This window comes from Leptonotus elevatus, chromosome 19, assembly GCF_054856555.1.
Source record: "Leptonotus elevatus isolate MCC_2025b chromosome 19, RoL_Lele_1.0, whole genome shotgun sequence".
NCBI classification, from domain to species: Eukaryota; Metazoa; Chordata; class Actinopteri; order Syngnathiformes; family Syngnathidae; genus Leptonotus; species Leptonotus elevatus.
In genome coordinates, this window is record NC_141257.1 from 5653555 (window position 1) to 5680813 (window position 27259).

At 39.8% G+C, this 27259-nt stretch overlaps 2 protein-coding genes across 10 annotated transcripts in view; one reads left to right on the forward strand and one right to left on the reverse strand.

The window, feature by feature from the left end:
- Positions 1 to 371: 371 nt before the first annotated feature.
- LOC147157639 (uncharacterized) lies at positions 372 to 15078 on the reverse strand. Of its 3 annotated transcripts, XM_086062532.1 has the most exons (7): positions 14952 to 15078; positions 9522 to 9788; positions 2898 to 4043; positions 1469 to 1680; positions 1191 to 1398; positions 992 to 1116; positions 372 to 928 (listed from the first exon to the last, which is right to left on the reverse strand). In XM_086062532.1, the coding sequence occupies exons 3-7, from the start codon at positions 4038 to 4040 to the stop codon at positions 880 to 882; spliced, it is 1737 nt and encodes a 578-aa protein (XP_085918658.1). In that variant the 5' UTR covers positions 4041 to 4043; positions 9522 to 9788; positions 14952 to 15078; the 3' UTR covers positions 372 to 879. The 3 variants fall into 3 exon arrangements, with proteins under 3 accessions (XP_085918658.1, XP_085918656.1, XP_085918657.1); XM_086062530.1 differs by lacking the exons at positions 9522 to 9788; positions 14952 to 15078 and adding an exon at positions 4821 to 4937; XM_086062531.1 differs by lacking the exons at positions 9522 to 9788; positions 14952 to 15078 and adding an exon at positions 4484 to 4602.
- The window catches only part of LOC147157640 (NHS-like protein 3), a 37024-nt gene continuing 17407 nt past the window's right edge, over positions 7643 to 27259 (forward strand). For 4 of the 7 annotated variants that reach the window (XM_086062521.1, XM_086062524.1, XM_086062523.1 and 1 more), the window contains exons 1-2: positions 7880 to 7996; positions 9416 to 9797. In XM_086062521.1, the coding sequence (XP_085918647.1) occupies positions 9563 to 9797 (235 nt within the window). In that variant the 5' untranslated portion in view covers positions 7880 to 7996; positions 9416 to 9562. Of the gene's footprint in view, positions 7756 to 7879; positions 7997 to 9415; positions 9798 to 19105; positions 19210 to 27259 lie in introns of those variants that run through there. The other 3 variants (XM_086062522.1, XM_086062529.1, XM_086062528.1) reach the window with 3 other exon arrangements.

The following is a 27259-nucleotide window of genomic DNA, read 5'->3' on the forward strand; positions in this document are numbered from 1 at the left end:
AGCGTGTGTAAGACTGAACTCGTAGACATTTTGGGTGATCAACTCATATCAAGAGACATTGTAACATTTTGAACTTTTCTTGAATACAGGAACAAGGAACTGTGCTATAATTTAATTGTATGTTTATCCAAATTCTTTATTCATGAACAAAGACTTCTTGTATCACCTCCCATCTTTAATATTTTTCTAATAGAATTTGAGATCTATTTGAAATCCCTTAAATGTGTCAAGAGTTCTGCATTGGAAAATGTGAAATGAAAAAAAAATGATTGGCGGAAACGTTTCCGCCTGACGAATTAATAAAAGGAGACGTCCAATCAGAGGGCGGCTTACTCAACTTTCACGCATCAGCATTTGAGACCCTGTGCTGGTTTCCAGACAGTGATTTTATTTAGCCTTTTCATTTTCAAAATGATGCTATTCCTTCATTATTTATATAAAATATGTAAATTTATTGTTGAAGTTAAAATAAAATAAAAAATGCTCAACTTTAGGGAGTTTTGAATACAATGCAGTACAGTATGTGTATGTATTGTGTCACACAGTAACAGTAACACAGCCATTCATTTTCTGCAGGGCTGACTTTGGGCGTGAAGTACATCCTGGACTGGTCGCCAGCCATTCAATACATTTTTTTGGGGGAGGAAGCTGGAAAACCAGGCGAAAGAAAATCCAGCGAAGCGCGGGAAGAACATGCAAATTCCACACAAGGAGGGGCCTGAGCCTCGATTTGTACCCACAACTGCACAAAACATCCAAAACCACCAGTAGTCAAAAGACGCATGAAAACGGCGTGTTTTATAAACAATGCAAAAACATGTAAAGTGCATTCTATATTCTTCTATGTATCAAAAAAAAAGAGTCATTTCGAGCCGTGAATTATGTTTCCTCTTGTTGTTCAGACTCCTGACGGTCCCCGCTGGCTGACCTATTGGAAAAAAGTTGTGTTAGTCAAACTCCAAAATCCAAAATCCAACGCCATCTATCTCACCGATAAAGGAGGACTTGTTTGGAAAGGCAGTCCCGCAACTCTGCTGCCTCTTTGTTTCTTCTTTTCTGTATGGTCAACTCCATCTTCAACTCTCTGCCGCTGCGCTCCAGACAACGGATGCTCTCCTAAAATGGTGGAAAATGTACTTGCAACGTCTGCTTTTTGTTTGCATGCGTTTCCCCTCAGCGTCTCGCGTTACCTCGTACTGCCCGGCGTCCTCTCGCCGCCGCGCGTGAACGAGTTTGAGTTTCTCCTCCAAGCGAGCCCTCTGCAGCACCTGCGTTTGCAACTTGTCCCGCAGGGGTCCAAGCTGGGCCTTGAGCTCACGGGTGTCCCCTTTAGCTTTGATAGAAGCGCCCGTTGTCGTCTCCTTCCTCTTCTGAAGGGCCAGCAAGACGGGTTCATACCTGCGCAAGGACGAGATCAGAGATTGGGGAAATAAGTCTGCTGGGAATTGGTGAGTGAAATCCAGTACACCTGTCCTCGAGTGCTTTTAGGCCGTCTCGCAGGTACTGCTTGATGTCCCCGCAGGAGTTCCTCTTGGACAGCTCCTCCTGCGTCGTGCTGTTGGTCTGGCTCGCTCTGCAAACGCAAAGTTCTGCTCGAAGGTCCTGGAGATGTTGCTTGTGGGCCGACCTGAGCTGCGAGGCCTCCTCTGTCATTTGCAGGAGCAAGGTCTGCAGGTTCTCCTGGAGTATGGGATGAAGGGAAGGGACATTGGGGACATAGGTCAAGAATCTTAGGGCTATTCAACTTTGGGGTCACTTGAAATGAAGGGGAAGGACATTGGGGACACATGTCAAGAATCTTAAGGCTATTCGGCTTCTGGGTCACTTGAAACGAAGGGGAAGGACATAGGGGACATATGTCAAGAATCTTAGGGCTATTCGGCTTTGGGGTCACTTGGAACGAATGGAAGGGACATTGGGGACATATGTCAAGAATCTTAGGGCTATTCAACTTTGGGGTCACTTGGAACGAGTGGAAGGGACATTGGGGACATAGGTCAAGAATCTTAGGGCTATTCAACTTTGGAGTCACTTGGAACGAGTGGAAGGGACATTGGGGACATAGGTCAAGAATCTTAGGGCTATTCGGCTTCTGGGTCACTTGGAACAAAGGGGAAGGACATTGGGGACACATGTCAAGAATCTTAGGGCTATTCGGCTTCTGGGTCACTTGGAACGAGTGGAAGGGACATTGGGGACATAGGTCAAGAATCTTAGGGCTATTCAACTTTGGGGTCACTTGAAATGAAGGGGAAGGACATAGGGGACATAGGTCAAGAATCTTAGGGCTATTCGGCTTTTGGGTCACTTGGAACAAATGGAAGGGACATTGGGGACATAGGTCAAGAATCTTAGGGCTATTCGGCTTTGGGGTCACTTGAAACGAAGGGGAAGGACATTGGGGACACATGTCAAGAATGTTAGGGCTATTCAACTTTGGGGTCTCTTGGAACGAGTGGAAGGGACATTGGGGACATAAGTCAAGAATCTTAGGGCTATTCGGCTTTGGGGTCACTTGAAACGAAGGGGAAGGACATAGGGGACATAGGTCAAGAATCTTAGGGCTATTCGGCTTCTGGGTCACTTGGAACGAAGGGGAAGGGACATTGGGGACATATGTCAAGAATCTTAGGGCTATTCGGCTTTGGGGTCACTTGAAACGAAGGGGAAGGACATTGGGGACACATGTCAAGAATGTTAGGGCTATTCGGCTTTTGGCTCACTTGGAACGAATGGAAGGGACATTGGGGACATAAGTCAAGAATCTAAGGGCTATTCAACTTTGGGGTCTCTTGGAACGAGTGGAAGGGACATTGGGGACATATGTCAAGAATCTTAGGGCTATTCGACTTCTGGGTCACTTGAAAGCAGAATATCCCGAACGTTTTGTGTCCTACCTCCTCTGTCTTCTTGAGCTCCATTTCACGACGTCGCTTGTTGACGGCCGCCTGGATGTGTGCGCTCTCCCTGGCCTTGGCGAACAGCTGTCTCTTCAGCTTGCGCGTCTCGTCGCGCAACCCCTGCCTCTCCATGTCCGCCCTCCACGCGCGCCGTTCCTCTTCGGCCCGTCGCGACCTGAGGAGCTGCACCTCCCTCTTCCTTTCCTCTCTCCGGTCTTCCTCCTCCTTTCTCAGGACCGTCGTCAACTCTCTTACTTTGCCTGAGACGTTGGCGTCTGCTACTTCTTCTTCTTCTTCTTCTTCTTCTTCTTCTTCTTGGGCTTCCTGCCGCCTCAGCTCCAGCACCTCTGCCAGTAAGTCCTTCCTCTTCCTCTCTAAGCGCTGCAGCTCCGCAATGCACTCCTCCATCTGAGACTTGAGCGTCTGGAAACCATCCGCTCCAAAAGTCATTTCCATCCGCAAGGATCCTGTTGGAAATTCATCCTCCATTTGGGAAGCACAACCGACTGCCGTTGATGGCTCGGAGTACTTGAACCGTTGGTCGTGCGCGTCCGATTCAGAACGATGACCAAAATCCTCTGGAGAGGCTTTACACTCCTGGTTATCAACTCTCAGGCTCCCCGCCGTCCCATCCTTGACTTTGTTGACATGCACGTAATCGCGATCTGCCTCAAAGTCGATGCCCGCCTCCTCCGTGCAGTTCCCCAGCGCGGCCAGCATCCCCATCAGTCGACCTTCGTACCGCACCATGGTGTCGCTCAGTTCGCCACCCGCCGAAGTGATCGGCATGTCTTCTCGGAACTTGCGGTTCGCACGCTCTTCTGTCCCGGTGCTTGTGGAAAAATACGGCGGTGTTTCCTTTTCACCGAGCATCTCTTCCGGGTCCGACTCGAGCGGGGTCGCGGTTCGATCCTCGCAACTCTTGAGTAAGTCGTCCATTTCCTGCAAGTATGGTCCAATTAAAGACGACGAATGACTCATGCGCGTCCTTGCAAAAGCGAGAGTGGACCAGTTGGTCTCAGGATCCCCGTTGTCTTCTCGGATGAAGAGGGGTTCGAAATCAGACGGCGGATCGTTATCGTTCTCCATCGCCAGGCTCTCGTACTTGGAACCGCCGTTTGTGTCTACTTCACGATCCATCCCCTGATAAAAAGGAAAAAAAGAAATGACGGACTCAACAACACATGATCCGTCGTTTTTGTTTACAGGGTTTATACTCGTTTCAGTTTTCTCGTTAGCAGTTAAAATGGATTCTCGCACTCGGTTGCTAACATCGGGTTGACGTTAGCGGGTCTGACAGCAAAAGAATTCAAAAGCACATTCGAAGTCTCGATTGTTAGCTCATCGCTACTTTTGTTTTGTTTCAAAGAATGCTATATTCAACCAGATCCAAATGTTCTTTTGTCAAAAGCACAATGTTTTTTTCAGTTGACAGCAAACAAAAATTGAGGAATTGGCTACTTTTGGAGGAAACCATAAAGGAACTGTCTACAGGTTGCTACTTGAGGAGCTAACAGCGGCTAATTACTACGTTATCAATACAGCTGTGTGCTAATCCACTAGCAACGATGACGGCTACGTACGTCAGCTGTGGGTATGTGGAGCAGGACACAGGAGTGTCCCAGCCGGGGTTATTCCGACGACAGCTGAAAAAACATGCATTCCCGAGCACAAGACCACACTGACGAGCGTCATATTGGATTGCCCCCCCCCCCCCACCATGTAAAAACACAAACAGCGACTTTATGTCCTCTTCTTCGGCGGCAGTCAGCTGAAGACAAGCTATAGGCACAATTCATCTTCAACCTCCTGCAACTGTTGACGCCGTGGTTTACATTTCACGTTTTTTGTTCAAAGTTGATAACTTCTTCCAGCTGCTCCGTTCAAAATCAACTGCAAGGTATCACAATCAGCACTTACTTGTTATTGCACTTTTTCTTCCTGCCTGCGGATGAATCCAGTTGCAGTTCAAATGACAAAGCAGAATGAGAGGGTGTAATGTGTGGGAGTGGGGTATAAAGCTCCAGGGCAACCCCCCCCCCCCCCCAGCTACCCCTCCCCCCACGTGTGACCATGACTACCTCAAATCTGTTTAGGTGTATTAATAAACACAAGAAGCTGGCCGAGAAATTAGAGCCGATTCATCTGCCCGGAAACAAGAGCCCGTTGATCTGAAACAACATAAAACATACTGTATACATCATCAAGTCAAGTTTATTTTTTTAGGGGGGGGGGGGGGGGGGTTACTCGGGCAAAAAAAGTTTCATAACGACTATTCTCAAAGATTTACAATGAGAAATTCCCACGAGTGATGTTAACGCGTGTGCATGTTGATGACTGATGATGGCGCTCAGGCTTCAGGATTCCAGCCATGCCGCCTCATTATCGAGCGCTCTTTAAATAACTCCCCTATGTACATGCGTGGCTGCTTCCCATCGGGAGGATCCGTTTTCCCCTCAACTTGTGACCCCTGCAATAAAACGAGAGGGCAGGCGTATAGCGAGGATGAGTTGCAGATTCAAGTGGAAATACGGTAATACTGGGTAACCTTGTAAAACAGGTGAGAATTTGGGGGAAATACATCTTTGAACACTTAAATCAATCAAATCGCACTTATGTAATACATACCAGTAGCCTCGCAGTATTTTTTTAATGCGTTGTCATTTAGAGGCTGCTTTCTAATCGCGTCCACTAGATGGCACTACAGGGCACCATCATTACTATACGTGCTGCTACTACACGAGATGAAAATACACGCAGTTAGTTAACCTTCAAATCAGTCAAACTGACCAAATTTTGATTTCAGGCTTCTTCTTCTTTTTTTTAACTATTTGTTTTTTAGAGTCTGTGATTGTGTACTATGAAATGTGCTCCTGCTCACTAATGAACACAATAAGGACAAGAAGTATCAAAAAATGATGGATAGTTATTTGTCTTTATATGCCCTGTGATTGGCTGGTAATTCGCAGATTTTTTAAATATATATATTTTTAAACGTATCCTTTGTTATTGGTTGAGAAATTCCCCTGGTCAAACCAAGTATGACTTTGGCGCCCTCTTGTGGCTGGAGTCAATTGCACATGTAATGAGTTGACTTGACACCTAATTTAGTTTCCGTTTTTCTACATTTTCTTCAAGTATACACAATATTTGCAAGTCCTGTCATCCGGTTTCCATGGCAACAATGATGTCACGCGTGTTGTTCACCCTTCTCAGTGTGTTTTGGCAAGTCTGGACTTGGGAGATTGTAGTTGACATGACATGATGTCCACGGATTAAAATGATTCAAAACACTGACAAAATCTGTTGGATCGAGGTGGGGACGACTGTGTGAAACCCAGGCGTCATTTTTTATTTATTTTTTCTGAGGAGGGAGGGTTCGAGAGTGTGTGGGCAGGGAGGTTTTGGTTCAGAACTGAATGTCCTACTGAGAACAAAACTTTTTGTTCTGCATCTGCAAACAAAACAGATCAATATGGCTGATTTCATCACATCATAATTAACTTTTTTTTCCCCCTCTTCATTTTTCTTCAATCGTGCTGTTTTGATAACCTAAAAGAGGCGTCGGCCAGTTTCCAGGGCGTCACCGGTGACGTCAACGCCTGGTTTTAAACGACCCCCCCCAGAGGACGGACGGAAAACAGATGCGGCGATCCTTCGCAGACAGAGGGACAAAAGAGAGAAAGACAAGAGCGGGTATGGAAAGCTGCAGCCTGTTTTGGTCCCATCATTCGGCCGCAAAACCACCACACCCTCCCAGGAATTCCTGCAGCAAAAATATTTCATGTCATGTGTTTTTAAGGGTGAAGTTAAAATAGTTTGCTCATCTGAAAGTCCCTGATAACGAGGGGGGGGCATTAAACACAATTGACAACAAGGTGTGGATTTAGAACGCCTAAAGATAACCCAGATGTCGATATTTAATTTTTTTCATCGGGGTAGCATGGTGGTAATATTAGTGCCTCACAGCTGAGAGAATCTGGGTTCGAATCTCTTGGAGTTTGTTTTTCCCTTGGGAGTTTCTTCGGATGTTCTCCTTGTGCTTGCAAGACTCAGAGAGATTCAAACCCAGATCCCCTTCCCTGTGAGGCACATGTGTCCTCCACTAAGGTCACTGTACTGACCTGTTGTTCTGAAGTACATCAATTTCTTCTTCTTTTTTTTCTTTTTTTTTAATCGTCTGATATGGATCTTTCTGAGTCAGAAATAAATAAATAAAAAAGTACAGAGAGAACATACAAGCGCCACAAAAACTGAGATTCGAACCCTGAACTGCAGAAAAGTGAGGCAGACCTATCAAACAACTAGACCAGTGGTGTCAAACATACGGCCCACGGTCCAGAAGCGGCCCGCCAGGGGATCCAATCTGGCCCTACAAAATGCAGTTTTCCACTCAAATTAACTGTTGTTGCTAATGCTGTCCACCGGAGGGCGCCCTGACGATCACTTAAACAGCATTCTGAAACAAAATGACCATTTGCGGTAGCTTTATGTTTTATGCTATAACATTTTTCAATGCTATTTTTTTTTCCACATTGATCCACTTTCACCCTCATCCGTGACTGACAGTGAACTTCTTGGGTCCTCCCCGTCCCGTCCCCTGTTGCCCTGTGAGTCTTGGTCCACATGCAAACCAGATGAGTTTACACCCCCCCCCCCCACACACACACACACCCCCGCCCGCCCAGCTGCAAGAAGTGACGCTCACTTGTCTCCACTCCCAGATGTTGTGAGTGCGTGTGTACAGTAACTACATAGTGACACAAACGGACGCTCGCCACCGCTCTGTGGCAATATTTCATTCGATCCTTCATCACGCCTGATGTGAAGTCACCTGATTCCAAAGAGACTAAAAGTAAGACTTTTTTTTTCTTTTTTTTTTCTTTTTTTAAGTGTCCAGGAGTGGAAGGAGAGGCTGGATTGGTGTCGATCGCAGCTCTGTGAGATGTGGGAGGAGGAGAGGGAGGGGCTGAGTGCTCAGCGAGCATGATGGAACGTCAGTCTCGCACACGCACACACACACACACATTACACACACTTAACTCCACAAGGCTGAAACACAAGAGCGAAAAGCTGCAGTGGACCTTTTTTTGCAAGTAAGTTTGAGTGACTCATTTTGCTTTTTAGTTAACGGTATAGTCATACTAGAAGGTACTCCCATGCATATACTTTTGTGTTTAACGCAGTAAACATGTGGTGGAATACTCCTTCACGGGGGCTTCTCCAAATAAACAAAAATGAAAGACAGATGGTAAAGAACAGTGGGAGTCAAAATTTGGAGTTCAAACGTTATTTCCTGAGCAAACAATTCAAACTAACATGTACAATAAGTTAGTTTTATTTATTTATTTATTTTTTTTCAAGTGTCATGCCTCCATGGAAGAGTCCCCGCGACACTAACCACAGAACTGGAGCCGTAATTTATTGTGGCGTAGTTAAGGAAATGAAAGGGAAGGAAAATAGCTTGGCTTTATATTTAGCAGTCCGTTTAGCTTCATGCTAACACACAATGCGAAACGTCATAGACGGGCTAAAGAATGTAAGCAGCAAGTATATTTGGACACGAACAGTGGACCAACATATGTCGTCAATCATTTGAGGGTATTTTTGATGTTACTAAATCCGAAAAAAATATATTTTTTTCCCCCTTAAGTGTCTCAACTTTTTGACATATTCCGTATTTGTCTTTTCAAGAATTCTTAAATTTTTGATGCAATATCATGAAAGATGGCAATTGTTATCACAAGGAGCCTTCTATAAGCAAATCATGATTCGTGCGAAAATCAAGCACTTTTTTTTTTCCTTTTATGTTTTGGAGAACATTTAGAATTTTAGGCAATATTATGAGTAAATAAACGTTGTTTTTTTTTACATTCAATTGTGTTCAGGCTGGCCCTGACTCTTGCCTAACATGCAGTTCTGCCACTGATGTTTATTGATGATTTTGCTATCTATATATTCGAAATGGATCAATACAGTCTCTTGGGTTAAAATGTCAAAAGAGGCCGGCCCACTGGGCATCTGCCCTGCATGGCAGATGGCCAGTCCAGCCCTGCTCCCTGCTTCGGGCCAAATTTAACACACACAAAAAAAAAAAAAAAATCATTATTGGTTTGCCGCCATCTGGTGGCATCATGGTGCCAAGGAATTTTTTTTAAAGTGAGTCGAGGAGCTTAATTTAGACAAAATTAGTCCTTTGACGCCACATTGTGGTGTATAAATAGGGGATTACGAACCCTTTTTGTCGGGGAGTTTTGCTATTAGCGTCACTTTTGTTTCATATTCTTGTAAGAAGTTAGTCATGTTAAAACAATGCTTCAAATATTGCCTTGCAAGGTTGTACGACGGAGACGAGACAGGCAAAAAGTGACGATTTTGAAGTTGGAACAACTTGGACGTCAATCGGGTGTCGCAACTCCACTTTGGATGTCCCACAGTAAAATCTGGGATTTGTTTTAGTCGACTCATCTCATTCTTTCTCAACGTTGTCATCAACCCCCCCCCCCCCCCTCTAGTTCTCATCCTGCTGATCTCATTGTTGTCCCGGGTGGTGACAAAGTCCAAGGAGGACAAGCGTGTCCAACTTCCGGAAAACATTTGGAGGATATTAAACCGACTCACCCGGCTTGTTGAGAGCTTGCCGGGCCCGACCTCCGTCCGCCATGTCCCGGAGGAGGTCGACGGGTGACCTGGTTCCGTGGGACGTGAGCGAGATCGTCGGCCGCGAGGCGAAGGCTCAACGCGGACACAGGAAGCCGGGAAGCTCCTTGGGACAGGCCATCAGCTGGTTGAGGAGCAGCCAGAAGAGGAAGAAGAAGAAGACCAAGAAGAGCGTCGATAACGGAGGGAGGCAGCTGCTCGTGGCTGACGCACTTCAGAACCAGGACGCTGCAAAAGGTGAGAGACACTTTTTTTAAATTTTTTTTTAAATGGGACAAAAGTATAGTTTTCTATATTGGCAGGAATTTTGGAGCATTTTGACTCATCTTTCAGCCGTAGGGTTGGCTTCACCAAAAACATTTTTGGATCAAAAAGCGGAGAAAATATGTGCTTTTTGTGACGCCCCCCCAAAACAGAGATTTTGATGAATCGCAAAATAATCGTTTATTTACAGATACATAAAAAAAAAAAGAGTTGACTGTCTGCAGCTTTTATTCCCTCCAAGAACTCTATGCGCCATCTACAGGAATCCGTTAGTCATTGCAGATGTTTACAAATTAAAAATGTCATAGACAAGCTCGGCGTAAAAGGTTGGATTTCAGTTGACCAATATAAATATCCACGCAAATGAGTCCAACAAGCATGAATTATTATTATATTAGAGAATTAAAACAATTGACATAAACATTTAAAGGGCTGGGTTAATTTTGGACCGTAAACCCGACTATCGAAAACGTTTGACCTCACAAATGCTCTTCTCGTTTGAAATATACGCAGCGCAAAGTGTCCCAATACTTTTGCAAACGTCCGCAGCCGTTCTCATGTTGCTTTTTTGACCTCGCGACCACGGACGCTGATCTCTAAATCCCCCCACCCCTTTTTTTCCCCCCCTCCCCGTTTGCTGATGCGTTTCGCTTGTTCGGCAGCTCGGAGATTACGGCCCGCCGTCGTCCTTTCCTGTTTTTGTTCCACCTCAAAAGCTGTCCCTCTCACTTGTGCCGCTGACTCTCTGTAGGAAGCGTCCCACAAGCGCTGGAAACTTTTCAAATCCTCACCGTGCCTAAATTGGCGGCGGTTTTTGCAACATGCGTGGGTGGTCATCAACCGGGGCTACTTTTAGAGCATGGCAAACTTCAGAGCATGAGGCCATACGAATGTGTGGGAACCATATTACTCGCACAAAAACATGACATTGTAATTGTAATACCCGAACACGCAAGATGTTACGTTTAGATTGAAAGCACACAATACGACGGGATAACAGTAAAAAATAAAAAATAAATAGTGGATAGGTTTGTTTTGATTATAAAAGACATTTTCCATATATGACTGGCACCAAAATGGGTGGTTCCATTCTTACTCAAGTTTCTAATTAAACTGTGTCCAAATTGCATTCTATTACCAGACGCGAAAGCTATATAATTATATTTTTGGGAAACGCATTATTAAGCAAGACCAACATTCGTGAATATATTTTCGTGGGGGGGAAAAAATAATTTTCTTCTACCTCTTATATAAAAATACTTAAAAAAATTAATAAATAAATAAAGTAAAAAAATATATTCCTACCCATTTTAAATCAACTTTTAAATACAAAAAAATAAGTAATGAACAAATACATATTTCAAATACCTTTTTCTAATCATTTTTATTTAACATGATAAAGTGTATACGTGGATATTGTCTCCTTTTATAAAAAATACAATAAAATGAAAAATAAAATTGTTATAAAATAAAAATACACAAAAATAAAGAAAGTTTATATACCGGTATATCTTTTTTATTTGATTTAAAAACTATTATTATTTTTAAAAAATACGTTTTTTTTCTTTCTTTTTTTAACATAAAACATTGATGCAGTACATAAAGAATCCAGAGGTTTTGTTTAGCACACTGTAGACAATTATTTTCCCTTTTGTTGAAATGAAAACAAAACAGCCCAAAATGTTCCTGCAAATCGTATTAATTTCGATGATTTTTATCATTTGTTTATATTAACGAAATGTCAACATATACAAATAGCAGCGTAACAAAGCCCAATTTCAATTTGAAAATCAGTTTTGACCTAAAAAACAAACAAACATGTCAACTTATCTGTACACAACATCACCTGAATTGGTCAAACAAACAATCTAAAAGTTACAAATCGGTTTGATGTTGCTGCACATTATTATTGCTTTACATATTGTAAATATATTTTGTTTTGTTTTTTTAAATCATTCACCACTTGTCAGACTCTCCTTTACCCTGTCACATGAAAATAATAATAATAATGCATCACGTACTCCTCCTTTAACGCAAAAAGCCTTGGAAAGAACCTTCTCCTTGTGCGCGTGTGCGTGTGCGTCTCTAAGACGTACTTAGCAAAAAAAAACATGTCTTTGTGTTGTGTCATCCCACTGACTCACTGTTGTCATCCTGGCACCGGCCGCTCGGACCCGCCATCCAAAGATCGGCACGACCTCGCTGGCTACAGTTGACGCACATTCCACTCGTGTGGAAAACTTTTGAGTTGAATTCCTAGCTGTTTGGTGCGAGAGTGCGTGTGTGTGTGTGTGTGCGTGTGTGTGTGCGTGCGTGCGCGCAGCAGGCAGGCTCGCCGCTTGGTTGCTGGAAGACGGATGGAGTTATGTGATGGAGACGAGAGATTAGAGCGCATCACAAAGGCGCATTCAGAACTTGGAGAGGATTCTTGGGGGGGGGACAAGCTTTCAGTGGACTTTTTTTCTTCTTTTTTTTTTTTTTAATTAGAGTGCACACCGACTCATTACTGCATTCCATGTAGCTATATTGCGGTTTTATACTTGTGGTTTTGTGTGTGGTCCAATACGTTTAAAAAGTTTGGTTGAATACATTCAAATGCGTTCAAAACATTTGAGAGAAGTGAAACATTTTTTTTTTAAATGCCTGCCAATTAATTTTTCCAATATACGGGGCAAGAAGCACTGAAGTTTACTGGGAGACATTAAGAAAGAAATGGCAGAGAAGGTCCCAAACTAGCAATTGTCATTGTTGTGAATATACCCGTGAGTCTTGTTGTATGCTCACTTTGGATGTGTTGCTGCTATGCTAGCAGTTGTAACATACATGCTAATTACCTTTAGCCAATGAATTGTGGTTTGTATTATAGGTTAGCATTAAGCTAGCAGATGTTCATTAGTTGAAAATACAGGGCCTTGGAAAAAGTATTAGCCCCCTTGAACTTTTTGACCTTTTGCCACAAAGTATTAACTCATTAGGGGTGAATATTTTCGCATGTCCTCTTTTATTTACATTAAAAAGTAAAAACAATTTAAAGTTTGAAGCCTGAAAGGTGAGAAAGTTCAAGGGGGGCTAATACTTTCGCAAGGCGCTGTATATGGCTTGATGTTTGAATATTTAATTCTCTTTTGTGTCACATTAACATTAAACCTTATTTGGAGAAATGCAAGCAAGTTTCCGTCACGTTTCCTCAACGTGATGTTATATGAGAGTCTCCCATTGGTCGACAGCATGACACACATGATTAAGTTTTCAGGTGTGTTGAAAATGTGTGAGGGGGTAAAACAAAGAGGGTGTCAGAGGGCATTTGCGTGTGAGTGGCGTGATGCTGGGCTTTAGGCGGCGCCTGGCTAGAGCGCACTCATTACATCACCTGCGCGCACGCACACGCACGCACACGCACGCACACACACACAAGGAAGCTGCCCAGCGCAGCTCATCTTTGCTGCCTGTCTGAATGGTGAGGTCATTTGTGCACAAGCGCTTCCATTCGCCATCCGTGTGTGTGTGTGCGTGTGTGTGTGTGTAGCCATTGTTTGTAACTTGTATGATGATGTGTGTTTGTGTCAAATGAAAAGGCCTTATACTGTATATCTGTGTTACAAAGAATTTTTAGTTTGTTGGATGTGTTCTGGTAAAACTTTTGCAAACACAACCCGCCTTAAAACGGTCTCAAACGTGCCTTTTTTAGTCTGTCCAAAAATAATGATATTTAACCAAGAATGCAATTTGCAGGCTGTCAAATGCAATCAGGCAAAAATAATAATATTTGACTGTTCTGGTTGGGTTGAGTTGCTATGCCGTTGATATGGTACTATATTTGGCCCTTGTCATGATGATGCTGTCAGTTACTATGCATTTTCTACCATCCTGCATTTGTCCATTGTGACGGTGATGCAGTCAGTCACTATGTAGTTGATATGGTATTGTATTTGGCCTTTGTCGCGGTGATGCTGTCAGTTACTATGCCGTTTCTACGATTCTGTATGTTTCCCTTTTGATGATGTCAGTCACTATGCAGTTTCTACCATCCTGTATTTGTCTCTTGTGATGATGTTGTCAGTCACTATGCAGTTGCTATGTTGCTATAGTACTGTATTTGTCCCTCATTATGATGGTGATGTCAGTTGCTATGCAGTTTTTACGATCCTGTATTTGGCCCTTGTCATGATGATGCTGTCAGTCACTATAGAGTTTCTACCATCCTGTATTTGTCCCTTGTAATGATGTTGTCAGTCACTATGCAGTTGCTATGTTGCTATAGTACTGTATTTATCCCTTGTTATGATGATGAAGTCATTTGCTATACAGTTTTTACAATCCTGCATTTGGCCCTTGTCATTACGATTCTGTCAGTTATTATGCAATTTCTGCCATCCTGTATTTGGTCCTTTGTCAGTATGTCTAAGGTTTCTTCTAAGCAAGCTGTCTTCCATGCGAGTTTTCTTGGTTAAAGATTCTTCGTCGAGGTTTCTTCATCAAGTTCTTCCTTCGATGGCATCTGCTCTCTGCGCTTACTTTGTATTTTTGGACAAAAGACTTTTGTAACTTCCGTGTCTGCTTTTGGGTCCAAACTCACGTGCCAATTTTAGCTGATCAGAAGCAAAAAAAAAACAAAATGGTGAAAGTGGAATTGATAGTGAGTTCAAACTTTTGACTAGTAGTTAAAAGTTGAAGTAAACAAAACAACTATAACTAACATAGCCAAAATCTCGTGGACAGGAAATGGTCTATTAACTGAACTTGCGGCGACGGCTCAAGTGCCTGCGGTTCAGTTGGCGTGTGCCAATTCATAATGTGAGATTACAGAATAATTGAAGAGTCCAGCGTCTCATTATGAAAGTGTGATTTTTTGTTCTCTCTCTCTCTCTCTCTCTCTCTCTCTCTCTCTCTCTCTCTCTCTCTCTCTCTCTCTCTCTCTCTCTCTCTCTCTCTCTCTCTCTCTCTCTCTCTCTCTCTCTCTCTCTCTCTCCAGCCGACTGCGGGGCTGCTTGAATGCACTTTGACAGGTTGGCGAGCAATTAAAAAGGAGTGTGAAAGTTTAATGTGAAACGCACACAAAAGCCTTTGTAAACACGCACACACACACACACCAACACACACACACTTTGATGAAGGAGGTAATTTTACCCGGGTAAGCAGATACCTCCAGTCGTCATCCATCACGCTCGCGAGGTAAGCGTCTCTCGGGCGACGGCTCCGTGAGGCGCTTGTTGCCGTGGCAGCCAACAATGCCGTCCATCTTATCTTCATGTCGTGGCCGGGTCGATTATTTACTCAACTGCAGAGAGGACAAGCTGTTTAACCATTCTTTTCAACAAATAAATGACAATTGGTGGTGACGTTACAGTAATGATGTAATTAATGAGAATGTAAAGAATTATAAATCCGCTTTTGTCACATTTTTTGGCTTCAGTACAATGGACTGTGTTGTATAAAAGTAGAACTCTGGCGCCATCTGGTGGCCTCTTGTTGAAGTGAGGGGAGGAGTTTCATTTTGTCAGGACATAGCCCTGTCTAATGGAAAAGTAGTGCTTTGCCGCCATCTCTTCTATTTTGAAGACATCTGGCAACTGTTTACAAATGTGAAAAGAAAATTCAACGATTCAAATTGCTGCTAATGAAAAGTCTGTCAGTAAATGGGGTTGCTCATTTGAGGAGCTTTCATTTTTTCTTGATATGGTTTTTGCACTCGTGCGAGTGACACGGCAATTGTGTAGGGGGGTGGGGGGGGCGTTAAATGACAGCCAACGGGTGGTTTTAAAGAACACGGGGTGCGTTTGATGCGGCAGTGAGGCAGCTGGAAGACATCACAAGGGAGCGAGAGGCGAGGCGATAAACATATGCTGAGTATATACTGTGCACGTAAAGTCTGGCTGACTGTCTGTGCGTGCGTGCGTGCGTGCGTGGATGTTATACAAGCTGCTTGAAATTGAAGTTTGGGCGAAGGTGAGCTTTTATATGTTGTTATATCAATACAACAATAACAATATACTTTGATAATGTACCGTTCTGTCATATCATACCACACGTATCCACATAGGTATCGAATCGTCATTTATTGAACAGAAGCGCACCCCTTAAGTACACACACATATATATATATATATATATATATATATATATATATATATATATATATATATATATATATATATATATATAAATTGCGATTACAATTTTCGTTCTATTTTTAACATTACCATATTCTCAAAAACGTATTTATAGGTTTTTTATGTTTTTTATGCTAGAGCATACAGAAGGCTCTTCTGACCTGAAGAGGTGGCTTAAAGCAATGGTAGTTGTTACCAAAATCATCCAGCAGGTGGCAACAGAGTATAAGAGATCAGCCAGGGCCGTATTGCAACAAGCTCTTTTTGACAGTGTTTTCACCAGGAATGTGAATATTGATGAAAGTAGTCGGATGAATTGGTTCAGTTCCGTTCCGTCTTCAATTCCACTTATCCGGGGTCGGGTCGCGGGGGCAGCAGCTTTAGCAGGGAAGCCCAGACTTCCCTCTCCCCAGCCACTTCAGCCAGCTCCTCCAACGGGATCCCAAGGCGTTCCCAAGCCAGCCGTGAGACGTAGTCTCTCCAGCGTGTCCTGGGTCGTCCCCGGGGCCTCCAACCGGTAGGATATGCCCGGAACACCTCCCCAGGGAGGCGCCTAGGAGGCATCCGAACCAGATGCCCGAGCCACCTCAACTGGTTCCTCTCAACGTGGAGGAGTAGCGGCTCGACGCTGAGTCCCTCCCGAATGACCGAGCTTATCACCCTATCTCTAAGGGAGAGCCCGGATGAATTGGTGCAATATGAATTCAATCACATGTATACTGGAACGTATGGTGTTCCACAGGGTTCATAACTGGGGCCTCTGCTGTTTTCATTGAATCTGTTGCCGCTGGGTTCCATTTTAAGAAAACAGCGGCAATGCTAGTCCATCACAAGCAGATATCTAGCAAAACTAAAAGAACACCTCCTTAATCTGCATAGAGTTGCTGAAAGTTGTACTAGTGTGCAGTTTTGACATCTAATTGTCTGACTAGTATACCAAAATTGTGCTACTAGTGAGGACAAAGCGCATATTGAACAAATGCCTAAGAAAATGGATGGATGTTTGGTTTCGTAATGACACTGCCTTGCCACAAGGTGGCAGTGCTGGGCAGATTGATATCACATGAGTAGCCCACTTGAAGATGTACTGTGGCAGTCATGTTCAAGGTCATTTAAGTTCACCCCCAATGATTATTCCTGTCATTGTTTTGCAGCCAGTGTCATTAATCCTGCAGGTTGTGCACGTGCAATCAAAGCCTTAATGGCGTTCAGTGTGGTCACCTTGGCGACCACTTTGAGGACGCCACACGCTAATGTGCATGCAGAGCGTACCGGCGCTTTGATCACAATGTATCTGGGCCACACTCGCTATCGCACTCAGAGGCTCACGGTGCCGAAATGCGATGCGCGTTTCGGGCGTGGTTGCGCTGGCGAGCTCCATCGTGTCTCTCTCGCTCGCTCGCTCCACGCCCGCCATCTTCACAAGCTCAGGCAGGGGGGGGGGAGCCTGGAGTGATGTCATCTCACTCCTGTCACTCCTTGAGGAGGGTAAACATCCAAAATGCAGAAATTGAGACTCCATCTCTGAAGACTCTCAGCCTCAAGCAATAAAAAGGGCGGAGGGGCTTATAAATTCTTCACTGAGACGCAGAGCAGCTCTCCCACACCCTCCTCCTTCTGCTCACTCTGTAAATCTTCTTTTTTTTTATGGGAGGCTTTTTATCTAGTGTTGGGGGATCGGGATGACCGCGATTTCATCCGCCTAGCCGCCGCCATTTTGTTTTCCGATGACAAATATTCCCTTTCATGCGTTGCGATGTGATACGTCTTCGGCGGCCTCGTTCTGGAGAGCCGCTATTGATCGGCCGATTGGTCTGGACATCATCAGGATTCTCAGTGATCCTCAGACACGATTCTTGCTAGGAAAATGAGAATAAAGGAAGAACACAAGAAGTTGCTTGCGGAATGTCAATCCAGCCGTCCTTCGAGCAGCGATAGAACCAAAGATGTCCGGGCTAGCAATAGTAGCATAATAATAATAAACCATTCATTAAAATCAAGATCCTTTTCATTCCTAAAAAGATATTTAACTAATTTGCTCCGAAAAAACGTAAAAATACGTTCTATTTTAAATGTTTTTAGTGTCTAAAAAGACGTATTTATATGTTTTTTTCATGCTGGAGTATACAGAAAGCTTTGATTCACTTTTTCGGCCACAGGTATATATAAAATTATAAATATTTTTATAGTGTTTTGGGGGGGGGAACAATCTACTGTATATATATATATATATATATATATACAATTACAATAATAATATGACTGCATGTCGCTTTGTATCAGGAATTTATTTGAATGTTTTTTAATTACGTAAAAGCCTGCCTTCATTTTGATGACAGAGACTCTCCACGCTTCGCTTTATTAGCCACAGGTACATACAAAATTATAAACCTAGTTTAGTATTATTGTGAAGCACGATATACTGTATTACACATGAAAACAATGTTTCTTTAGTTAGGTCAAAATATTGTTAACACGTTTTTATGTGTAGATTCCACACACACAAAAAAAAAAATGGTAACACATAACAGGTGATTTAGATAGAAAGAGGATACAAAATTCAATCACTTTCTTAAAAAATAATAAATAAATAAATAAATAAATAAATAAATAAATAAATAAAAATGGTAGCATCCTCAACCCTCAACATGACTGACTGGCTAAACCTATAGGCAGGAAATAGCCAGCCAATAGTATGACCTCATACGCCCACCCGATTTAATAGCTTGCATTATGAGCAACAAGCTTGCATACGAACTTTTTCTAATCTTCCATCACCGCCTTTTATTTGTGTCACACACGGGCCGTCTTGACAGCCCCCCCCCCCCCCCCCCCCAATTGATCGCTCGCGGCTCCCTAGCGACGGATGTTGTAAATCATCTTTGCGAGCTACGCACAATCAGCTGTGAATGTTCCGCTATGGAGCGGGCGGGAGAATGGGAGGGGCACTTGCCTGCTCGCACACGCGCACACGCGCACACGCGCACACTTCATAGTGGACGCTGCCGTCCGTCTCTTGTCTTGAGCAGCTGGATTTGGAGTCCCGTCACTCGGCCCTGATTCAGCACTTAAAGAGGGGCTGAGGATATCGGACAAATGACGATGGACATAGCGGATATCATTTAGTGGAGGGGGGGTGGGGGGTGGGTTGGGGGTTTAGGGGGGAGAGCCCCCAAAAATGGGGAACAGCGTCCAGAAGAGGAAGAAGGTGGAGACAGAGAAAAAGCCCCCCGTACTCTGTGAGAAACCAAAAGGCTTCTGGCTGATAAAGACAGGTAAATCCCCTCACCGATTTTGATATGACTTTTAATTCAATCAAAATGAATGGGAAAAAATGGACGTGTGGGAATGGAGCTCTCAGTTCGGGAATAACAAGTTGCCAGTGAGCCCGACTTCACGTTAGTCATCATTCTGCATGCTTCCTGCTTGTTGCACAAGTTTGTGTGTTGTGTCGCACCATTTTATCCATCGGCGGGAGAACACGCAGCTTTTACCTTATCCCGCACGGACGCCTGCGCCAACAGCCCGTCGAGCACAGGATGAGCAGGTTTAACGCGCGCTTTTGTGCTGACGCGCAGATTGACGGATAAGGGGCTCTTTTTTTTTTTTTATTCTTTTTTTTTTTTAGCACTTTGTCATCACCAATAATGTGTTGTTGTTGTTTTTTTTAGCATTAGTATTATTATTGCAGTTACAAGTTTAATTTGTTTCATGACCCTGCTCAAAACTCAAAATAGTTGTATTTCAAATCATTGTTCATCATCGAAATGAATGGAAGTGCCGTTAATTTGTTCCAGACTCCAAAACATAACTTGTAACTTTTTTTTATCATAAAAAATAAAATAGCACGGAAGCGTATTGCATTCACTTGAAAAAATAAAAAGTCCTGTTTTCTGACAAATTTTTGGGGGGAGCTTTGTTTTTTTGAGTATTTTTTTCTGTTTTATTGAATTTGTTCCCCCTGTTTTTATGAGGGTTTTTTTCTGTTTAAAAAATATATTTTCCTCTTTTTTTCTGTATATTTTTTTCAGTTTTTCTGAGTAATTGTTCCCTGTTTTATAAAATAATATTTTTTCTGTTTTTCCTAATATTTTTTTTTCTGTTTTTCTGAATATTTTTTAAAGGGTTTTTCGAGATTAGAGAACAAACCACAATACAGTATACACATTCATTCCTTTATTGAGAGCCAGTAAATAAACGCCAAATACCAAAAGTGTCCACTTCCGCTATTAGAGAGTCTGCAACAAGTCACTTGGAGTTCAGAGGTAAAAAATAAATACACCGAAAAACAGAACACCAGCTCTGTTTTCTGAAGAAATTTTTTTCTCCAGTTTTTTAAAATTTTATTTTTTCTGTTTTTTGGAATAATTTTTTGCCTGTTTTTCTGAGTAATTTTTTTCAGCCTATTTTTCAGAATATTTTTTGGACAGAAAAAAATATTCATTAAAACTGTAAGAAAAAACCCCTCCATAAAACAAAGCCACCCCCCCCCCAAAAAAAAATTGCCAGAAAAACAGGAGTTGTTTTACCAATTTTGCCATAATTTTTGCTTCACAGAAACCTGCTGCTCTATTAGTTGTTTTCTGTTTGGGTTCAAAGAGTCGCTAATGCTATTCACTAGCTCGTCTATGATGTTTTGTAGCGCTTGCTAGCATTAAGCTAAACAGACGTGCCGATAGCAAAGCTAAGTCTCATTTCTAAGGATCGTTCACTATTTGTCTAATTGATGCTTGTTGCTAAGTGAGTTGAATGGGATGCTTGACTCAGCAGTAAGAAGTTAATATTTTGTCTATAAATAATTTGAACAGTTTTTACTTGTTAATTGTCATTGTTTTTATTGTGCTCAATTTCTATTTTTCCTTTCCCATGCACTCTGCTGATTTGTACAGTGGACTAAAAGCGCTCTACAAATAAATGTATTATTATTATTCATGTACAATTAATACCTTTAGTACCTCAGGTAACAACCAATGATGGCTCAGTTTGTAAACGTCACATGACTGAGCTGTGATTGGTCGTTACGTGAGCTCTGAGCACACGTGATGTAATTTTCAGTCGACAGCAAGTGGAAAATGTGTTTTTAAAAGCATTCATTGCACGTGAAAGAGAATTAGAAGTTATCAAAAATTATTGTAGACAAAATATCAAATATATCATATATAAAAAAACATAATAAATATAAATTATTGGACAGAGTAGCAACATATGAAACGTGGCTAATGGGTTAAAAATAGTAATACCATCTCCGCGCTTTTATCGATGGCATTAATATTTCATCATAATAAAGTGGCTGATATTTATTCCACAGAAACAATGGCTGCTAATGGGGAAAGCGGATATAAAGCAACATCGTGTTATGCTTTGACCTTAAAATAACAAACTAGAATAATTAGAACGACGTTCTAATTGCCTATGGCAAAGCGCTACTTTTGTCTAAATGACTCACTTCAATGTCGTTTCTTTGCACACAAAAAAATGCCACAAAATAGAATCTAAATGAAGCTCCTCAACTCACCTCTTTCAATACTTGAGTCAAAGGTCGTCCGAGTCTTGGGTCTCAGATCATCTTGGGCTGCGTGTGACCTGGTTAAAGACACAGAAACGTGTCACTTTTTGGACACCGTCCTGTATTTTTGGAAGCTTCTCGCATGCAATGAAATGAAGGCCAGTTCCTGTTTATCTGCTCTATCCCCCCCCCCCCCCACCCCACATAAAAACATATAGAGCAAGAGAACATTGCTTAATGTTTTCTTTTGCAATGTCCTTGTCCTTGACCTTGAATGCTTTTTGTTTATTTATCGCCTTCCAACCTGGACCGTGACACCGAGCGAGTGACTAAACACAAAATGCGACAGTGAAGCAGAAACCCGCAAACAGAAGTAGGCCCGGTGAATGCAAAGAAGGAGGTTCGAGTCAGGGGAACACACATCAGGAAGAAAAAGAAAAAAGTGTGTCCGACTTGGCAGCGAAGAAATATCTCCGCGGTTTTCCTTGTGGTAGCGTCTCGCGATATTCTATATCCCCCCCCCCCCCTCCCCCCCGCAGGGTTAGGCTCCCCCTGTAATCCTTTTGAATAGTGTAAAGCGAGGCTAAGGCGCTCGCTTTGAAGCGCGCCCCCCGTTCACTGCTGGCTGCTGTCAAATTGTTCGACTCCCTGTGGAGATCTGAAGCAGATCAAGAGAATTTTTCTTTTTTTTCCCATTCTGGCCGTACAGTAACACGGCTTCTTCCGACTTTAAGATCCTGCGGTGATACGTGCTTGAATGGTGAACTAACAATACAACTAACTGCAAGGTCAATGGCGGCAAAGCACTACTTTTGTCAAAATGAAGCTCCTCAACTCACGACAACTTCGTTGCTTGGCGCCAAGGTGTTATACGCCCCCTGGTGGTCGAGGTGCACACATCAGAAGGAATCCCGTTGAATTCAAGCAACAGTGGTGATCAATATGCACACAGATGGGTCGAAAGTAACTCAATTATGGATACAAATAATAATAATAATAATAATAATGGATTCATCTACTTTATGGGTCAATTTGACCCAATTTTCTAGGTTGGTTTACACAAAATGGCCCAATTTTTGACACAAAATTGGGTCAAATTAAACAAAGTAGAGAATCTGACCTTAACTGTCTGGGTTGTTTTATACAAAATTACCGTTTTATTTATTAATTAATTTATTTTGCAAAAAAAATAAAAAATGGTTGTTTTATACAAAATGACACTTTTTTTTAACCAATTTTCTAAAAAAAAAATTACCTTCTTCTTCTGCAAAACAAACCAGAAGGTTGGGTCAAATTAACCAAAGTAGAGAATCTAACTCAACTTTCTGGGTTGTTTTATACAAAATTACCATTTTATTAATTAATTAATGTATTTTAATTAGTGAAGTATGTTTCTCGTTAGGATGAGAAACGTCAATTTTTTTTAAGAATTCAGACATTTTAAATATCTCCCAGAGACAACATAATCGATGACTTGCAAAAATGCACACACAGCAGCGTGCGTTCTGCTCCAGTCACACAGTTCTGGTTGTGACGCACAATATAACGCATTTGTAACACATTTTTTTGTAGTCATAATAATAATACAAATAATGACAAAATGGCACTAAAAGCCATGGTGCCGCTCAGTCGTGCGTCTTGAATGTATGCTCTGTCTTCACTATAAAAGGAGTCAGTGTTGGCCACATAAGTGGCTTCCTGCATCTCCAGCAAAATCCAATTAAGACGTCATTCCATACTTTTAAACACACACTCAGCTGTGTGTAACCTTGCTTTTCGCATTTAGAGTCGATTTTTTTTTCTCAAAATACAGTACTTCAGCTTCATTATATTCAAATAATGACTTTATTCTAAAATTATGGCTGTTCTCAGATAATTCTTTTTATTTTATTTTATGCCAGACACTTTAATCTCATAAAATGATGTGTTTTTGTGTGTCGTGTATTTTTTTTCTAATGTAAAATTATTACCGAATTTTGGTAAAATGAAAATTGGAATTTTGTGGGGAAAAAAACTTTTATTTTTAGAATTAAATACAGTTCAGCTGTTCAGCATAATGTTCCATTTACAATCGTAAAAATTAGGTATTTTATGACAATTCGTTTTTGTAAAATTAGGATTATAAACTTTTTTCTCATTAAATCATGATACCATTCTGATATTACACCCATAGCATGACGTTTTCCATCCTAATACCAGCAACAACAAGAAAATCTTATAAATGTATTTCCTTGTAATATATTTGACGTTATTTTTGTAAAATTCTGACTTTATAGTAAGTCATTCATTCGATTCATTTTCTAATGCAGCATTAATTAATTCACCCAAAAATAATTTATATTGACACTTTTCTTTTGAAAATTTAAATGCAATTCCCGCCATATAGAATTCTGCTCATTAGAATCATATTTGTCTCATGTGTGTTGCGTAATACTGTGATCCATTCATAAAAACGTGCGTGATCTTCTGCTACGGTGGAATTCGGTCGATTCATCCGTTTATTCAGTCATGGCAGCGAGGAGGTCAGAACATGTTGCCTCCATGTTGGCGAGGTCACAGCGGGATGCCGAATATCTGTGACAAGCAGATGGTTCTTCACTTTTGGCAATACGGCTACGCAAATACACCGCTGCCTTTTTTTTCTCCATCTGTGTTTTTAGAAACTCGCTGAAATATCGATTGTTGTAAATTTTAAATAAATGTTGACAGTTATTGGAGGACTTGGAGAATTGTTATGATGGGAACATTTTATTACCACAAATAAATGTAGAGGAATTTACCATTAACTCTTTCACTGCCATTGACGCCTTTAAATGTCAAAAATTAATTTTAACTATTTCTATTAGTTTAACATTTTTTTCCCACTTTTGTTAACAAGAGTATGAAAACCTAGACTTTTTTTTTTTTTTGAAAAAAGAAAAGAAAAGATTATTAAAAATTAGGGGTGTCAGGCGATCGCATGACTTCAATAGTTAACTCACGATTAATCACAAATTTTATATCTGTTCTAAAATGAACAAAACAATTTTTTTCTAGGTTTTCATAATCCTGTTAACAAAAAAATTCAACTAATAGAAAAAGTTCAAATGAATTTTTGACGTCTATAGCCGTCAATGGCAGTGAATGAGTTCATATGACTTGTAACTTTTCCCTCACAATTCGTTTAGCCGGAGAGACGAACGACAGCGAGGACGAGGTGTCACCGCGACACTTTGCAAATTGAATTTTGTGATTTTTGTGCGGGCGGACAGCACACGCGTGTGATGTTGAGTGCGGCGGACACAAGGCCGCATCTATTCCATCTTAATGCGTCGGCCGTGATTCGCCTGACACGTGAACTTAAAGCTGGCGCCCATTCCAAGCAAAAGTGTTTGGAAGCTTTGCAAGTCAAACGCATCCCGTTTACAGGAAGTGCCTTGACTGACGACTTGACCTTAGTCGCAGAAGGCTGCAGGTCTATCATTAACTCATCAGCTGCTAAATGAGTCCATTCATCGGGGATTTTAAAAATAACTTTTGGCAGCAGCAGCAAAAAAAATAAAAAAAAATAAGCTTCGCTTGACGCTCTGTCATTTCACCGGGGTCGCCCAAGGGACTTGATTGCACAAGAATGCAGAGAACCGTATCGGACTTTATGCATGGTTTAAGATTCTGCGGCTCTTATGTCATCGCATGTGCCGCTCACGGCCACTAGGGGACAGATTTGCATCCCATCTCGTGACTGCTATCTTATGCTTGCTTATGGGGGGGGGCGTTCATGGTCACTTCAGCTCAGCTCAGGGGCCTGATGCTAATAGTGAATGTGACTAACACACACACACACACACACACACACACACACACACACACACACACACACACACACACACACACACACACACACACACACACACACACACACACACATTTGGGTTTACTTTTCTAGTGGGGACATCTCATTGACATAATGCATTTCCTAGCCCCTCCCCCTAACCCCGACCATCAAAAATAATTGCCTACCCCAATTGCTTACCCTAACCTCAACCATAACCCAATTCAAACCTAAACTCTAAAACCAAGTTTTGACCCTCAAAAAGAAGTTTGGACGCATTGGGGACCACCAGAATGTCCCCACAATGATAGTGCAAACCCAGAAAATGGTCCCCATGATGTGACATAAAAATAAAAATAAAAATAAAAATAAAAATAAAAATAAAAATAAAAATAAAAATGCAAATAAAAATAAAAATAAAAATGCAAATAAAAATAAAAATAAAAATAAAAATGCAAATAAAAATAAAAATAAAAATAAAAATGCTAATAAAAAGAAAAATAAAAATAAAATTAAAAATAATAATAATAATAATAAATGAATAAATAAATAAATAAATAAATGCAAATAAAAATAAAAATAAAAATAAAAATAAAAATGCAAATAAAAATAAAAATAAAAATAAAATTAAAATAAAAAATAATAATAATAATAATAATAATAATAAATGAATAAATAAATAAATGCAAATAAAAATAAAAATAAAAATGCAAATAAAAAAAATAAAAAAAATAAAAATAAAAATAAAAATGCAACTAAAAATAAAAATAAAAATGCAAATAAAAATAAAAATAAAAATAAAAATGCAAATAAAAATAAAAATAAAAATGCAAATAAAAATAAAAATGCAAATAAAAATAAAAATAAAATTAAAAATAATAATAATAATAATAATAAATGAATAAATAAATAAATAAATAAATGCAAATAAAAATAAAAATAAAAATGCAAATAAAAATAAAAATAAAATTAAAAAAAATAATAATAATAATAATAATAATAATAATAAATGAATAAATAAATAAATAAATAAATGCAAATAAAAAAAAATAAAAAAAAAATAATAATAATAATAATAATAAATGAATAAATAAATAAATGCAAATAAAAATAAAAATAAAAATGCAAATAAAAATAATAATAATAATAATAAATGAATAAATAAATGCAAATAAAAATGCAAATAAAAATAAAAATGCAAATAAAAATAAAAATTAAAATAAAAATGCAAATAAAAATAAAAATAAAAATGCAAATAAAAATAAAAATAAAAATGCAAATAAAAATAAAATTAAAAATAATAATAATAATAATAAATGAATAAATAAATAAATAAATAAATGCAAATTAAAATAAAAATAAAAATGCAAATAAAAATAAAAATAAAAATGCAAATAAAAATGCAAATAAAAATAAAAATGCAAATAAAATTAAAAATAATAATAATAATAATAAATGAATAAATAAATAAATAAATAAATGCAAATAAAAATAAAAATAAAAATAAAAATAAAAATGCAAATAAAAATAAAAATAAAAATGCAAATAAAAATAAAAATAAAAATAAAAATGCAAATAAAAATAAAAATAAAAATAAAAATGCTAATAAAAATAAAAATAAAAATAAAATTAAAAATAATAATAATAATAATAAATGAATAAATAAATAAATAAATAAATGCAAATAAAAATAAAAATAAAAATAAAAATGCAAATAAAAATAAAAAAAAAAATAAAATTAAAAAAAAAAAAATAATAATAATAATAATAATAATAAATGAATAAATAAATAAATAAATAAATGCAAAAAATTAAAATTAAAATTAAAAATAATAATAATAATAATAATAATAATAAATGAATAAATAAATAAATAAATAAATGCAAATAAAAATAAAAATGCAAATAAAAATAAAAATAAAAATGAAAATAAAAATAAAAATAAAAATAAAAATGCAAATAAAAATAAAAATGCAAATAAAAATAAAAATAAAATTAAAATAAAAAA

Bases quoted from the DNA above. Each gene is read 5' to 3' on its own strand.
- LOC147157639 (XM_086062532.1), bottom strand. From the start codon at position 4,040: ATGGATCGTGAAGTAGACACAAACGGCGGTTCCAAGTACGAGAGCCTG. The intron at 1,681-2,897 runs GTAGGACACAAA...CCCATACTCCAG, and splicing joins AGCTCAAGAAGACAGAGGAG to GAGAACCTGCAGACCTTGCT. The intron at 1,117-1,190 runs GTAACGCGAGAC...CCACCATTTTAG, and splicing joins AGGACGCCGGGCAGTACGAG to GAGAGCATCCGTTGTCTGGA.